Below are 14,586 nucleotides of genomic sequence, written 5' to 3'. Positions count from 1 at the left end.
TAATTATGAATACTGTGAGAATAAGACTTCTATTCTCGGATAGGTTAGCTAGTTCATTTTTAGATGTGTGCAAGCCTACAAAGACTTCGCTACTTGCGTGCTTGACTCTACGCCGATTACGCCGACTACTCCGCAGCAATATCATAATCCATTCCGTTGGTGAGCTGAGAAAGTCCGAATTCTCAAATCCGCTTGCTCCCTACTTTTCTTACCAATCAGCGAAGAACAATTTAAATATTTCTCATGGATGGTAGTCATAGTTGACTCCCAACTCCAAGGCTATTGCTCACCCTGTTCCATACGTGGGCCACTTGGCGCCCCAGTCACCGAAACGCGTGCACTCTTGACAAGGTCCCCATATGACATTCTGCGCCCTTCACTAGTTCAAAACAGCCAGGTTTCTGTGCTGGCTAAGCTCCCTAAAGTTTGCAGATTCCGATGTCGGCATTTTGACCCGGCCAGTTTCCAACCTGCCGTCAATCTAGCCAAAGCCTCAAATCTTGGCCTTTTCGAACTTTCCATGCCTTCCCGCTCCCTTGGAAAATTCCGTTGCACCCCGAACACTCTCCATGTTGATCACTTTGATTCCCTGGTCGAATTCGTTGCTCAGAGCATCCTCGAATGAGCTAGCGTTGTAAGTCGAGTAGTAACAGCTCGTTCTGTCAGTGTTCATGCAGGCCTGTGGGAACGCCAGCAATTGTCGAGCAATACTTGTTGCTTCTGCCAGAGCCTGGCCCTTGGGCACAACCCGATTAGCCAGGCCCATCTGCAACGCTTCTTCTGCGGATACTCCGCGGCCGGTGAGTACCATATCGAGGGCTCGACCGAGACCCACGATGGCTTGTAAGCGAACAGTGCCGCCGTCAATGAGAGGGACGCCGAACCGTCGGCAAAAGACTCCAAAGACCGCATCATCTTCAGCAACACGGATGTCTCCGAGGAGAGAAAGTTCCAAACCTCCGGCAACAGCATACCCTGATACTGCACTGATGACTGGCTTCTTAATTTGCATTCGTGATGGGCCGATGGGCCCGATATTGCGGCTTTGAACTCGATGGCTGCGTTCGATGATGGGCCCATTGTAGCCTCCTTTCACAGACCCATGCCCATACTTTGCGACCTCATGGAGGTCGAAGCCAGCACAGAAAGTGCCATTTGCTCCATTGAAGACACACACCTTCTGGACAGGGTCGTTTTCGAAAGCTAAGAAGGCGTCGGTGAGTTTGTGAGCAGTTGGTCCATCGATTGCATTCCTTCGGTGCTCTCGGTTGATGGTTATGGTGGTAATACCATCGGATGACTTGGTCACTTGAACTGCTTGTGGTTCGTTCTGTGCGATCTTAAAGTAAGTTAATTGCGCGACGGTACTTATTGTTTGATGTCAGAGTGAAATTTTAATTTCTTCAAACCTGCGAAGAGAATGGTCAGGTTCATAGATGATTACCGCTTCCACGGTTCCATCTACGTCATCTTGACCGGTCTTACTGCAGCTTCCCCGCTATGATCATGGCCGAAAACCTTGAGCTGCCTTGTGACTATGCCGGTCTCCAAATATCCAGATTCATCCACTTGGGTATGTGGCATTCGGACTACTCCGTTGATAGCTGAGCCGACGGCAACCGAGTATCGTTCATTCTTGACATTCATCGCACGTGTTGATCCAGAGTTCATCGAAATGTAGATAGGTCCAGTAAAGTGACCTGCTTGTTAAGCTAGCTGCAAAATTCGTTTTCTCGCCGGAAGACCAGTTCGTAGATCTTCCCTGGGCACTCCGCCAAGCGTCAGCCACGAGAATGGCCCTCTCACCCAAGCCCGAGCTCTGGGATTTGGACCGCTCTCCAAGCCCCCGAATATGAAGGTTACACACCATACCTTAAGCAGTCTTTATCAACGCGGAATCCAACAGACGGTCTAGTTGGCTTATGGTTTTCTTCCATATACGATTGTCCTACAGAAATTTAGGCAGCTCATGGGGTTCAAGCTTGAATCACTAGACACTTAGACTTCGGACCAATGGCAGTTGGATTTCTTTCGGGACTCCTCACGCATCTCTGATATCATATCAATGCGTCGACATCTTTGCGTGTCAATCTCAGAACTTGTGTAAGAAGATACATGCCAAAAATAGAAAGACTTCCATGGAATGCAAGCTGGAATAAGTCCCTAGCTTCCTCTAGCTTTGGGTCGCTGGGCCACTCGTAGGTGGTGCCTTCGTTTTTGGTTCCACAATGTGAACGACTCCAGTTTCTTGTAAGAGATTCTTGATGTTGCGTCCCTGGCAAGTAGTAAGTATTCGACCTATTTTCTCACCGGCCAAGTCCAATTCAAAGTGCAATCGTCAAGGATAAATTCGATGTTCGATAGTACTAAGCCAGGCTGGATTGACCTTGGACTTCGGGTACTGGTCCCCAAAGTCAATGGCCCAAATTCCGGTCCCCATTCCAACATCGAGGACTCATCCAGGCCCATCGTCTTCCTTAACGGGAATGAAAGATAAGCGGGTATCCAGAAGTATCAAAAGAGCAGGGTGAATAAGATCGAGTCCCTCATTCTGTTTCTGGTCGTTCGGAGCCCAGTACCCTCCGGTTTTGCTATTTTGATATGTTCTACCGTATAGTTGGCGGTGTCCCAGACTACTCGAGGAGACTGAGGTCGTAGATGAGTAGATGTTTGATGGGCTTGGTCTTCTCCATCAAGGACAGTCGCTGGCTTGCTATGTGTGTCCGACGTCATACTGGCGGTTTCTCGGTATTGTCCCCACCCGTTATTCGGGCTTCTCGAGGGTAGAGGCTCGTTCAAGAAGCTCCAGATTTGTTGGCTCCATAGACCGAGCAACGCTCCCTTTGTCTGAGCGATGTCAGGTATTCCTTGCATTTGTTCCTAGAGTGGGGTTGGCTGAAAGACTTTGTACACCGCAATCATATCCTCCTCGCCCAGGCCGGCATCGCTCGCCTGGCCGTAGATCGAACGACACAACTCTGCCAGAGGCGACTGTACGTTCGCCCGCTTCGTGGCTTCGGTGATGAGTTGCATGCTATTGTAGCAATCCTTCATAGATGCTTGTGGGTCCCAATCCCCATTGACAACTTTGGCGACCTTGATCTTCGAATATGCGGAAGCCATAGGACCGGCGTCGAGTACCTGTCCGAAAGCATCGAGATCGAGGCCCTGCGCCCGAGCGAGACTGAACGACTCTGCAAGAGCGACCGTCATGGTGTTAAGGTAGAGATTGACCGCGTACTTGGTCTTTAGGCCTGAGCCGATGGGCCCGCAATATACGGCAGCGGTGGTAAGCGGCTCCACCACCGCCCGCATGCTCTCCGCCACGGCCGGATCGCCGGCCATGAGACCCACTAATTTACCCTGCTCCGCCGGGATTTTGCTGCCGCTGACCGGCATTTCGAGGAAGTTGCCTCCCGCTTTGTGAACATGATCCGCTACCTGTCTGCTGACTTCCAACGGAATCGAGCTCGTGTTTATCAAAGTTTTGCCGCGGAGTGCCGATTTAAAGTCCTTGTTGAAAATCGAGATTAACGCTGGGCCGTCGAAGAGCATAGTGAAGATCACATCAGATTGATGGGCCACCGCCGCCGGTGTATCGCCGATCTTAGCACCAACTTTTGTGAGCGCTGGGTATTTGGAAGCAGTCCGGTTCCACACGGTCAGTGGAAATTTGTGAGCGAGGTTCAGGGCCATCGGGGTGCCCATGAACCCCAAACCCAGAAAACCAACACGCATTGTCCAAAACTTGGTCTTCGAAGTTTTGTGAATGGTGGTCGAAAACGCGATAGGGAGGAATGAACACGTATGAAGATAAGCACCGGAACCTTCGAATCTTACACTACCCTGCGTGAGATGGATAACACGTTGGCTTTGAAAATTCGGGAAAACGTCTTCCCATTGAAAGATATTCATGGATACAGTAAAGACAAAAGTTTCGCTTTAATACTACACACACGACTAGTACCTTTCGAAATCTCTAAATTAATTCGATGAGGGTGGATGAATCAGTGGTTCTAGCGAGATAGACTCACGCCCTAGGGCGGCAATTCTATCAATGGGACAGGTTACGGAGTAGTCCCTGCGGATAAGCCCCATAAAATCCATGTCAACTGCTCCCTACGCCCTACTTGTGATCCAAATGCGCAGGGCGCGTGTGGATTTGGCCGGTATCGCTGCGATGTGAGCGAGAACATTATTTGTTCAAAGGTCTCTCGAGTCATCATCTCTAAGGACTTCAATGGTGGATTCCTGTTCTAGAATACAGAGATTGACAGGGTTAAATGCTACGCCTTTCGCGTGGAGTCTAACGCATGGGGGCTGAGAAGCTATGCACCTTGAACCATGGGCAGTCCAACGAATTGATAGCCCAGTCTCTTGCAGCCACATTGGAGGCGAAAATCTTGTTCACGAAGGACTCAATCCTGGGTCATCGTCAAGAATGCCCATCTCGCGCTTGAAGTCTCGAAGCCAGTCTGGGTTGTCCGCTGGAGTCTGATTCCATGGATCGTCACTAAGCTATCGTTAGCTCTGAGTTATCATAGGTAACGTTCAAGAGGTATTACTCTTCGAAGGAAATCCACCTCGCCTGATGTTGTAGTTCGGCATCGGTGGGGATTCGCCGGTTCGGATTGCGTGGCGACGTCGTGATAGTCACGAAACGAGTGAGCTCTTTCATGAGCTTCCTATAGCAATTGTCGTCATTGACGAAGAACGAGGAGGTCGAGTACACCTTGCTGATGTCGCCCGTCTTACCGCCGCTAGCATTCACCTGTGTCGGATCAGGTGTACTACCTGAAGAAAGATTCGCCCCCGAAAACTCAAGGCCAGCCTCAGCTGCTATGGAGCCTAGAAGGCCTTCGGATACGCTGGAGGGAGGAACAGCATTCGAAGCCTCCGACGGCGAGAGTCCAGTCCGATGACGGAATGCGGCAAGCCAGTGAGGAGAGCCATTGATGAGACTAAACAAAAAGTTTGTAAAGAATTCCGACGGATTGAGCGAAGAGGCCTCGATTCTTTCGACGATGTTGCAGGCCTCTCGTTGCAACTCGTCGTCGGAAATTTGTGGCTCAATCAACTTGGATATCTCCACGTAGCTCTGCAGTTGCTCTTCCAAACCGCAGGCCTCAAAGATGCACGCTTTACCGTTTATGCTAAGATACGTGAATCGTGACCTTGCGTTATTCTTCATCGGTCGGACCCGCGCCTGCTGTACGATGGATTCGGATGACATGAGCAGATCTCGCAGCCAGCTCTGGGTTGACGTTGCAGGTCTCTTGGAAAATGAAATTGAGTCGCATCCAAAAATGACGCAGCAGCTCTCGTATAAAAGTTCTGCATTCGTAGGCATCTCGTCCTTGGTGTTTTGGTGCTCGGCGGAAAAGTGTTCAAGCTCTAGCTTGATCAGCTCGTAGGCATTGGGCGGTGTCTCTGGAACACCTTGCTTCGTTGTAAAAGGCCATGGCGAGTTGCGTTCCATGTGAATCAAGTCTGGGCAGCACCGATTAGATCTTGCATGCTTGAGTTCTCTAACGACACAGCGGCACTTACAAGGCTGCACCGAGTTCTCGACCATGTTCAAGACATTGTCGTCGAATCCCCAATCACCGTGCCAATCTGCCATCGTCTTTCCGTCTTTGAAGTGCTCAGCCAGATGATCTATCCGGTCGGTCCACGAAGACATTGTGTGACCGCAAAAGCCGCACCGGGAACGTATAATCTCGCTTTCGTATTTCCAATCTCCCATAGGCCACCTCAAGAATTTGGCATCATGAACCAGCTTCAAGTGTTGCTGCAGGTGATCTTTCCGATAAAATGTCCGGTCCTCAGGCTGACGGTCCCTACATGCTTGATAATTATGCTTCTCTAAATGTTCCTTATTCGGGTTCGCTTCGCTGCAAAAGATGCAAACCGGCTGCCCGATGGCGTCAGGGACAGTCGCGCCGGTCGGAGCGCATTCCCAGCGCTCGAGAGAGAGATGCAACGACTTTTCGTGACGCTGCCAGTTGTGTTTGGTCTTGAACGTCTCTGTACAGAACGTGCACTGATATGTGTTGCTGGTCTGCCAAAGGGTTCCTGTGCCCTTGGCCTCAGGGCGTTTCGCCAGCGCTCGACGCCGCCTCCGCTTGACTGCACTTTTCACAAGGGGTTCGAGAGACCTCAGAGACGTGTGAGAGTTGTGTGAATATGCTGAGTTGGCCGAGCTTCTACTGGAGTGAGACGTTCCTGCACTGCTTGCCGAAGACTGCCCGTACAAGGACCGCGTCGGAATGGTGTCTGTCAAGGATCGGTCGCCCAAGTCTTCCCCTTCTGACGAAAATCCAGACACAGCGTTGGCAATAGCCGATACGGACGCAGGTTCATGCTCTGGAGGTGAAACCTGCCATCTCTGGAGAGGATTCAAATGTTGGAAGGTGTCGGAAAGGCTGGAGCCTGCAGGAATGTCGATGGGCATGGTTCTTGAAGAGGTAATCGCCGGAGAAGGCGGACGTTTTGGCGGCACTTTGAAGCGCGTCCGTCTGCGGGTGTTGGCCAGCCAATTGGTAATCTGCTGTCTGCTGAGGCCAGTCTGCCGCTGCAATATTTCCATGTCCTCGGTGGTTGGGTACGGGTGATGGTTGTTGTTGGCCAGCCATGTCTTTAGAATGCGGAGGGACTTGGATGAGAAGCGAGTTCCGATCTTCGGCGGCGTTGTGGTATCTGAAGGCTGGAGTGATGGTATGATATTCCCTTCGTTGCCAAATAGGTGTCCCATAGGCTCTCCGTCGCCCAAGGCTTCTGAGAACATAAACACGCCAGGCTCGTCAAATTGGTTGGCGTTGTTCACCGGTTGCCTCTCGACAAAGTCCATGCTGACATGTTGGCTACCAAGAGCGGTTGGGGCGGGGCCAATCGCAAATGCATCTTGTTGATGAGATGACTCAACACCAAGAACACTGAGAGGTTCAATAGAACCAATGCCCTGTAAATTCTGTGAAGTTTCGTCTTGTCCAGTTCCAAAGCTGGTAATGTCGAGTTGCTGATTGTTGACAAAGTTCGACGTAATGAAGTCCAACTCAAGCGCGGCGGTGAAGTCGTCGATGCTGAGAGCTTGCGTATCATTGGCTGCACCCGGTCCCTTGTCCATCGTTGTGCGAGTTGTGTAAATACTTAAGAATGCAGCTTGTCAACGTCGGAGGAGTGGCATCTGTTAGTGCTGTCCAAGAGCAGATAGGATGAAAGTTTCCCCGAATAAACTCTCTGCTTTCAGATGGTCAGGGAGGCCAGTCATATTGTGCCCGCACCCCGCAGTGAATCTTGTTCCTTTGCTCGGGTCATCATCAGCCCGGCTATCGGCACACCTCTCAATTACTCTGTATCGCTCTTCGTCAATCTCCTCCCATAAGGTGAGAATTGCGGGCTAACTTCCAAATCACAGCTCTGGAGAAGCTTAATTGACGTTGATGTGCTGTGGATGAACCCCGTAGAGCTCTTGTATTTGCGACAGGTTATGCGATATTTTTTCTCGCTTTTCTTTTTGGATATCTACACACGCGACTTTGAGGAATAGCAAGTGATCGGCTGCCTTCCACGCACCACTCTGCTACCACACTCCCTTTAAGTTTACGGATAAAGATGCGGCTCAACCACACAATGTCTTTCGTACCTCTGTTTCAAAATACGATTCCGTACCACCGGAGCCGAGTCCGGCACAGGACAACAGGTCGACAGGTCCGTTGACACCACGCGACACCAAATTCGGCTGAGCATTCGGCGACCGAGCCGTTCGTTCTGAGCCGGCCGATTTCGGAGCTCTGGGTACCACACAAAAGATCGTAAGGACACAAACATTGCCGCGCTGGTTTCGATCTCGGTCAACCCCACCCATTTGGCCTCGATTGCTCGCCACGGGGTGAGCCCGTCGGGAGATGTCCGTTGCGGCTAACCCCCGCGCCCCAACAATGCTACCTTGAATTCAGCAAGGCGGTGTCTGATTCGTGGGGACGCAGTGATGGCTTCTGTTTGAAGCAATTCATCTACCAATTTTGCGGGGACAACTGGGCTATTCCGAGGGATGATCTATCAGTCCAGTCACCGAGGTCGGAAAAGTCAGCCAGGTGCAATGTGGTAGACGTTTCCGCCGGGTGGATTCTTCGCAATGCCGTCGGTCAACGTCCTTTCTTTGCCGAGTTTTTCGGGCAGCTAGCTCTGAAAAACTTGGATTTCCCATTCATTTTGGCGCAATGGCAGTGCTATGTGGTCGCCAAGTCACGGTCTTTTCTCAGATTCATCCCCGCATGGTCGAACGGAGAAAGCCAAGCCAGGTCTCTCGTCCCACATCGGCAGCCCGCAAACATGTCCCACGACGAAGTCAAACAGTCTGAGAAGCCGGAGCCGAGCAGCGACGGCCGGCCCGAAACCCCGGACTTGGCACCGACAACTTCCAATGCGGAGAAGAGTGGCAGTATTGTGCCGGCCGTGGACGTGAACGATGCTAGTCTAAGCCGCCAAGACACCGAGGCTGTTTACAACAGGTTCACGCCAGCCAAGAAGAGGCTCGTAACAGCCGTTGTAGCATGCGGCGGGATTGCGTCGACGGTCTCTTCCTTGTTGCTTCTAGCTGCCATCCCCGAAATCGCTGCCGATCTCAACACAACTGGAACTACCATCAACGTCAGCAACGCCATCTATGTTCTATTCATGGGCATATGCACCCTCTTCTGGGGCCCTATCAGTCAAGTTTACGGTCGAAAATGGGTAGGTTGACAAGTTTCGGTTCAATATCTCGGCACGAGCTCACAGAAAACACGCAGCCCTGCATTGTCTCAGCATGTACCTTCTTTGCCTTCAATGTAGGAACGGCCTTGTCGCCAAACCTTGCAGCCTTCTTCGTCTTCCGTATGTTTTCGGCGTTCACGGGAACAGCATATTTGGTGCTCGGCTCCAGTTGCATCGGCGACATCTACAAGCCCACGGAACGAGGCACCGCGCTTGCATTTTTCCTCAATGGCACTCTCATCGGTCAGAGCTTTGGCCCATTTATCGGTGGCGTTATGGTGAACTTCCATAGCTGGAGATCATTGTTTTGGTTCCAGTCTGCTCTCGCCGGGCTCACGGCAATCCTTGCGGTGGCATTCCTCCCAGAAACCAGCCACCGACTGCGCTCAGACGAGTTGAAGGGATTGAGCACTAAGGCAAAGGTAGCTCAGGTCTGGGACTGGGCAAACCCGTTCCGTGTACTGGCTCTCTTGCTGATACCTAAACTCTTCGTGGCTGTAAGCTACAATCGGAAGTTATTCTATATCATTCACCGTTCTAATCATGCGACCTAGGGAATGGCTGCCTCGGCCTTAGTGTGGAACATGCAAGCATTGCTCACCCCTATCCGATACGTCATTAACCCTAGGTTTCACTTGACGTCGCCTCTCGAATCAGGGCTCTTCTTCCTCGCACCAGGGTGTGGCTTCTTCTTTGGCACGTATGCCGGAGGACGCTGGGCCGACCGAACTGTCAAGCAATGGATCAAGATCAGGGGTCGTAGAGTCCCCGAGGACCGTCTGAGGAGCTCATTCGTGGCAATGGGAGCTGTGATCCCTATCTGCATCATTATTTACGGCTGGTCCATTGAGAAGGCGGTCGGCGGGATCCCACTTCCGGTGATCTGCATGTTTATCCAGGGCTTCGCCCAGGTAATCGCATTTCCCAGCATCAACACGTATTGCTTGGATGTGTTCAAAGGCCGGAGCGCCGAAGTCATAGGTTCGTCCCTCTTCTACACACTACAGCTTGCCTTATACATCAAAATAACAACAACTTTTGTGTTCATCCAGCGGGAAACTACTTCTTCCGATACGCTATCGCAGCTGTCGGTACTGCTTCATGTTTGCCTGCAATTCAAAGCATTGGCGTCGGCTGGTTCAGTACAATCACTGCCTTATTTGTATTCTTCGCCGCGGTTGCTGTATACTGCGTCGTCATAATTGCCTCAAAGGAAGATGCCAAAGTCAATGAAGCGGTCTGAAGTAGAATCGCAGCTAGATCTAATGGTCCCACGTGGCTTTGGATGGGATGATAATTCTTGGCTCATCTTGTCTCAAGACTACCTCCGCATTGAGTTTCACTAAGCCGGCTCATCTTTATCCATTCACATACCGCTGTCGCGTAGGGCTATTGAATGCTCAATAGTCGATGATTCGGCTTCCGGGCCTGGAAGTGATTCCGAGTAAGTATTATGCATATAATGTCCAATCTGATACAGCGAAGCTCAGCCAAGGCGAGGAAAGGTTTGGCAATGATCGCCAAGTGAACCAAGCAGCTACTCAACAGCGAACCAAAACCCAATACTAGCAATCGCAGCGAACTTTGGGGGAGTATGATGAAACTTGACGTAAAAGGAAGCGAGAATCATGGCAGGATGGCATACTTGGCTTGATAGGGAGCGCGATTTCTCTCGCTCGGTCCCTTTATTATTGTCTGCACGGATAGCAAGACGAACTGAGACCTTTGTGAAGTGGCAGAGACCAAGAGTGCGATCCCGAGTGTACCTACAAGCTATCTTGGCAAAACGGTCAGATGTTTCAATGACTCGATCGGGCGAACCTTGCTATTGCGAGAAGGTCGGGGGCAGCCGAGTCTTCCCCCATGATAGCATTCCGTGAAACACATCAAAACCATCTCGGTCCGGCCGCTAATCACGTCCTCTTTCTCGGACTTTATCGGCCCCGCTTGCTCCAGTTATTTCTATTGGGCTTACACCTAACTTCACGATATTACAGGGTCAAAACAAGAATCATTCATCGATCTGTGTACGAGCTTGAGCAAAGAAAGCGGCCTCTCTGGCCCCCTCGCCCCGAGATATGGCGCAGGTCAAGGGGGCGATAGGTCAGAACCTGTCAACTGAGGAGGCAATCGCGATTACGTGCCTAGCGACGGCTGGTATCTATAACGCCCTCGAGTTATACGTCCTAATCTTTGCGAGATTTCGCCGACGAAGCGGACGATACTTCTGGAGCATGCTAGTTGCCAACACCGGCATCCTGCTTCATGCGTGTGGCGGCCTAGGTCGGTTTATGCAGCCGACGAAAACGGTGATACCGGGGATATTCGCCCATATTGGCTGGTACTGCATGGTCACGGGCCAGTCCGTCGTATTGTGGTCACGATTGCATCTCGTCGTTTACAATCGCATCACTATCCAGTTGGTGTTAGCGTTGATAATAACGTCCTTCTTCTGCGTTCACATTCCGCAGACGGTCCTCTTCGCTGGAGTCTGGGCAGGCAATAGCCCAGTCTGGGACACCCGCTTCAAGATATTCGAAAAGGCATCTTTGATGGTGTTTACTCTGCAGGAAATGATCATCACCGGAATCTTCGTCAGGGCCGGATTTCGAAACTTCAAAAGCCTCTTCGAGTTCAAGGCGCAGGAGGCAAAGGTCCTGCTCAGCTTCCTCATCAGTATGTTCGTGCTGGTGTTCCTCCTCGACACCGGGCTCGTCATTCTGGAGTACACGGGCTATTTCGTCTTTCAGACAACTAGCAAACCCATCGTCTACAGCATCAAGTTGAAAGTTGAATTCGCGGTTCTGGAAAAGCTTCTGGCATTCACACGGATGAAGCAGTGCGACTGCCATCAGCTGGAGGACATCCCGAAGGATGCAACCAAGTCTTTCGCCAACAATGCTACACTCGCTACCACGATGAACACGATACCTTGAGGGCAACGCACTAAATACAGAACATCAACATCAAGTCTTGGGCCGAGAAGAATATGGTATGACAGCCAGGTGCCATCGCGACGCTTAGACAGAAACCAGTGGAGAAGCCAGGGCCGTCCGACGTCTTGGGCTGCCACCAAGGAGAATGACTATAACCACCAAGACTCTCTAGGCGCCGATTCATCGTTAGTGAAGCCCCTAGCTAATAGAATAGACATTCGGAAAGCTACCATGGGTGAGTGCAGAAACATTCTGCAACTGATTTGGGTCTCAATGCGGTGTATCATTACTGATTCCGAGTCACAGAGTTTCAAAGAGTCTCTTGACTAAACTGTGGAACCAACATCGACTCTGCACCTAGTTGACTCGTCCCAAGGTTTCACCTGTGCAACAATTCGAAGACAATGACAGCATCTTAATGTAACTACAGACAGTGGAAGAGGTCTGGTAAGCTGCGAGACGAGATTATATATGAAAAGAAACATGTATCTCAAGGGACGTACTATTAGACGGCGAAGATACATTCGTCAATAATGTTCAGCTTATAACTCATATCTAAACTCTTTATTCTCGAGATCCGTCAAATCCCAGAACTCGTGGTTCTCCTCCACTTTATAAGCATCTCCTAAAGCCGCCTTTTCAGCATCACGCTTTTTGTTCCTTCTCTCCAACACCCAGCGCATCAAGAATAAGTCGACTGTAACCAAGAAGTAAATAATGCAGATGGATATCTTTGCAGGGAGATACCTAGGCGCATCCCGGGCCTGGAAGGTCTGAGGAGATATGATGTTACCAATGGTGTATGCGATGGTCCCAATGCATGCGACGGTGACTTTCTTGGTGGAACCTGCAACATTGGTGCTCTGCAGTCCCAGAATCGTCGTCCATCCGATTGGGATACCTCCTGAAGTGTAGTACCCGATCAAGGCTGGGACCTTCGAAGTTGTAGCCATGAGAATAGCACCGATAATGGCAGGGATGTGACCGGCAATGCACCAGTAGAGTCGTTGTCTCGTCTTCATTGCTAGCCAAGTCAGGCCGACCAACGCCACGATCTCGTAAGCCCCGAGTGGCGTGACGAGAAGAAGCGACTCCTCACTCGTGTATCCCATGCCTCGCACTAAGATGTTGCCAAAGCTGGTTGCAATAGAGTTGGGGATGTTGGCCGCGAAGATCCAAAAAGCATAAAGCCAAGTCATTACGTCGAGCAATGCCTCCTTGACGTGCTTCCATTTGAACTCCTGCGAGCCAATACCTTGCTCATTATCCCGGATTCGCTCAAGGTGAGTCGCCTTTTCTTCCTGAGAAAGAAATCTGGCAGTGGCCGGCGAGTCAGGCATGATGAAGAAGAACGTGATACCAACGAGGGCAGTCAGCAGACCAAGGAACAAGAAGATCACTTGCCAACCCCTCAAAGCTGCGTTGGGGTCTTTTCCGACGTGTGTTGCGACGCCATATGCGAAGAAGCCACCAAACATTTGAGCTGCACCACAGACAGAGAACCATATTCCGACGCGGAATGCCTGTTCCTGCTTGGTGTACCACTGGGAGGTGAAGAGAACCCATGCAGGCACTACAGCCGCTTCGAACGCACCAAGGAGAAAACGGCAGACAAGCAGGCCAGCGTAGTTCTTGCATGCGGCGAGGCAAGCTAGGACGACGCCCCATAAAATGATATTGATGGAGGTGTACTTCGCAAGAGGAAACATTTGGATGAGTCGGATGGTTGGGAACTCGAAAGCGAGCTGACCAAAGAAGAAGATGGAAGCAACCCAGTTGAATTGGTTCCCGTGGAGGCCAGTGGATTGCTGAATGCCCGTGACGCTGGCATATGAGATGGCTGTCTTGTCGATATATTGCAAGAAGTATACGATGCAAATCAGCGGCATGATGTGAGTATCGATGCGGTGCTTGAGCCTTCTATCCAGCTCTGGGTCAATAGTGCGGGCTAGAGGGCCAGTTTCGTTGAGAAGTTGGAGGGCAGCATCAGCGCCAGTCTTCGGAAGGCTCTTGGCAGCTTGCTCCGAGCTCTTTGCTCCCGTCGCCGCCGAGTTCGACGCCACGGATGCGGAGCGCTCGTCTGAATTGGAAATATCATCTGTAGCAGGTGGCTCTGCCACTCCCTTGATGTCGTGGTCGGCCATAGTCTGTACTGTCGAGTTACGAGACGACAATGCAACTAGTCTTTGTCAATCAGTGATCAGGCAGCATTAAGTTTGACAAAGAATGTCCGCAAGAAGTAATCCGTAGTAAAGTTGCAAGGAAAGATGCTTGCTCTTATCACTTGCATCTGCAGCATCACAGCAGCGTTTAGAGCACACCATCAGCAACGCCTCGTTACTCATGGCTGGGCAAATCCATACGCAAGGTGCAAATACCAAAAGTTTTCACTGACGACATCCACATAATTCCGATAAGAGACGACGCATCCACCAGAAACCGACGTATCAAGACAAATGTCAGACGACTTTTGATCCTTCGTGTTACTCTGACAAGCACGTCATCGTGAACCCGATGGTGCAAGCCTTCAAAAGTTGCCTATTGAAGATTTTGTACCCCACCTGCTCGGCTCACCAGCGTGATGGCTCGACTCGGAGAATCACGCCACGGCCAACCAGAGCGGTGAAAACCATGAAATGGCGGCTTGAGTCGGTTCCGGAAGCTATAAAAGTGACTTCAATACTCTGCTGACGCTTTCAATAGCATATCTCTCTCAGTGGGCTCTTATCTGAGTACATCCCTGGGTTCTCTGGGTTCCGCCATTATGGTTTAGCTCAACCCTCGAGGTCCCGTCATGCGGGCAAGACGATGGACTCGCATGAACGCCTTTCCCAATTGATGAGACTAGCAAGGCAACTTCCAGACGCATGCAATGGCGCAGACACGTGAAATG

General features: G+C 51.0%; 7 protein-coding genes across 7 annotated transcripts; 2 read left to right on the top strand and 5 right to left on the bottom strand.

Moving 5' to 3' along the window:
- Positions 1–493: 493 nt before the first annotated feature.
- CCOS01_10438 (enoyl-CoA hydratase) lies at positions 494–1,470 on the bottom strand (the record flags this gene model as incomplete). Its single annotated transcript, XM_060458593.1, has 2 exons — positions 494–1,367; positions 1,466–1,470. The coding sequence occupies 2 exons, from the start codon at positions 1,468–1,470 to the stop codon at positions 494–496; spliced, it is 879 nt and encodes a 292-aa protein (XP_060310395.1).
- Positions 1,471–2,298: 828 nt separating this feature from the next.
- CCOS01_10437 (uncharacterized protein) lies at positions 2,299–2,469 on the bottom strand (the record flags this gene model as incomplete). The annotated part of the gene is made up of 1 exon (XM_060458592.1): positions 2,299–2,469. One exon carries the CDS (start codon positions 2,467–2,469, stop codon positions 2,299–2,301), a length of 171 nt encoding a protein of 56 aa, XP_060310394.1.
- Positions 2,470–2,880: 411 nt separating this feature from the next.
- On the bottom strand, positions 2,881–3,738 carry CCOS01_10436 (uncharacterized protein; the record flags this gene model as incomplete). The annotated part of the gene is made up of 1 exon (XM_060458591.1): positions 2,881–3,738. One exon carries the CDS (start codon positions 3,736–3,738, stop codon positions 2,881–2,883), a length of 858 nt encoding a protein of 285 aa, XP_060310393.1.
- A 669-nt stretch (positions 3,739–4,407) lies between these two features.
- CCOS01_10435 (homeobox and C2H2 transcription factor) lies at positions 4,408–7,126 on the bottom strand (the record flags this gene model as incomplete). Its single annotated transcript, XM_060458590.1, has 3 exons — positions 4,408–4,513; positions 4,566–5,490; positions 5,551–7,126. The coding sequence occupies 3 exons, from the start codon at positions 7,124–7,126 to the stop codon at positions 4,408–4,410; spliced, it is 2,607 nt and encodes an 868-aa protein (XP_060310392.1).
- A 1,208-nt stretch (positions 7,127–8,334) lies between these two features.
- Positions 8,335–10,000, top strand: CCOS01_10434 (major facilitator superfamily transporter; the record flags this gene model as incomplete). The annotated part of the gene is made up of 4 exons (XM_060458589.1): positions 8,335–8,736; positions 8,793–9,254; positions 9,312–9,738; positions 9,810–10,000. 4 exons carry the CDS (start codon positions 8,335–8,337, stop codon positions 9,998–10,000), a joined length of 1,482 nt encoding a protein of 493 aa, XP_060310391.1.
- An 835-nt stretch (positions 10,001–10,835) lies between these two features.
- CCOS01_10433 (uncharacterized protein) lies at positions 10,836–11,693 on the top strand (the record flags this gene model as incomplete). The annotated part of the gene is made up of 1 exon (XM_060458588.1): positions 10,836–11,693. One exon carries the CDS (start codon positions 10,836–10,838, stop codon positions 11,691–11,693), a length of 858 nt encoding a protein of 285 aa, XP_060310390.1.
- Positions 11,694–12,235: 542 nt separating this feature from the next.
- CCOS01_10432 (major facilitator superfamily transporter) lies at positions 12,236–13,837 on the bottom strand (the record flags this gene model as incomplete). The annotated part of the gene is made up of 1 exon (XM_060458587.1): positions 12,236–13,837. The coding sequence occupies one exon, from the start codon at positions 13,835–13,837 to the stop codon at positions 12,236–12,238; it is 1,602 nt and encodes a 533-aa protein (XP_060310389.1).
- Positions 13,838–14,586: the final 749 nt, after the last annotated feature.

The sequence above is a fragment of the Colletotrichum costaricense genome, assembly GCF_030867565.1.
Source record: "Colletotrichum costaricense strain IMI 309622 chromosome Unknown Scaffold_11.1, whole genome shotgun sequence".
NCBI classification, from domain to species: Eukaryota; Fungi; Ascomycota; class Sordariomycetes; order Glomerellales; family Glomerellaceae; genus Colletotrichum; species Colletotrichum costaricense.
The sequence above is the reverse complement of the archived record's forward strand: the minus strand, read 5'-3'. Positions and strand labels throughout refer to the sequence as shown.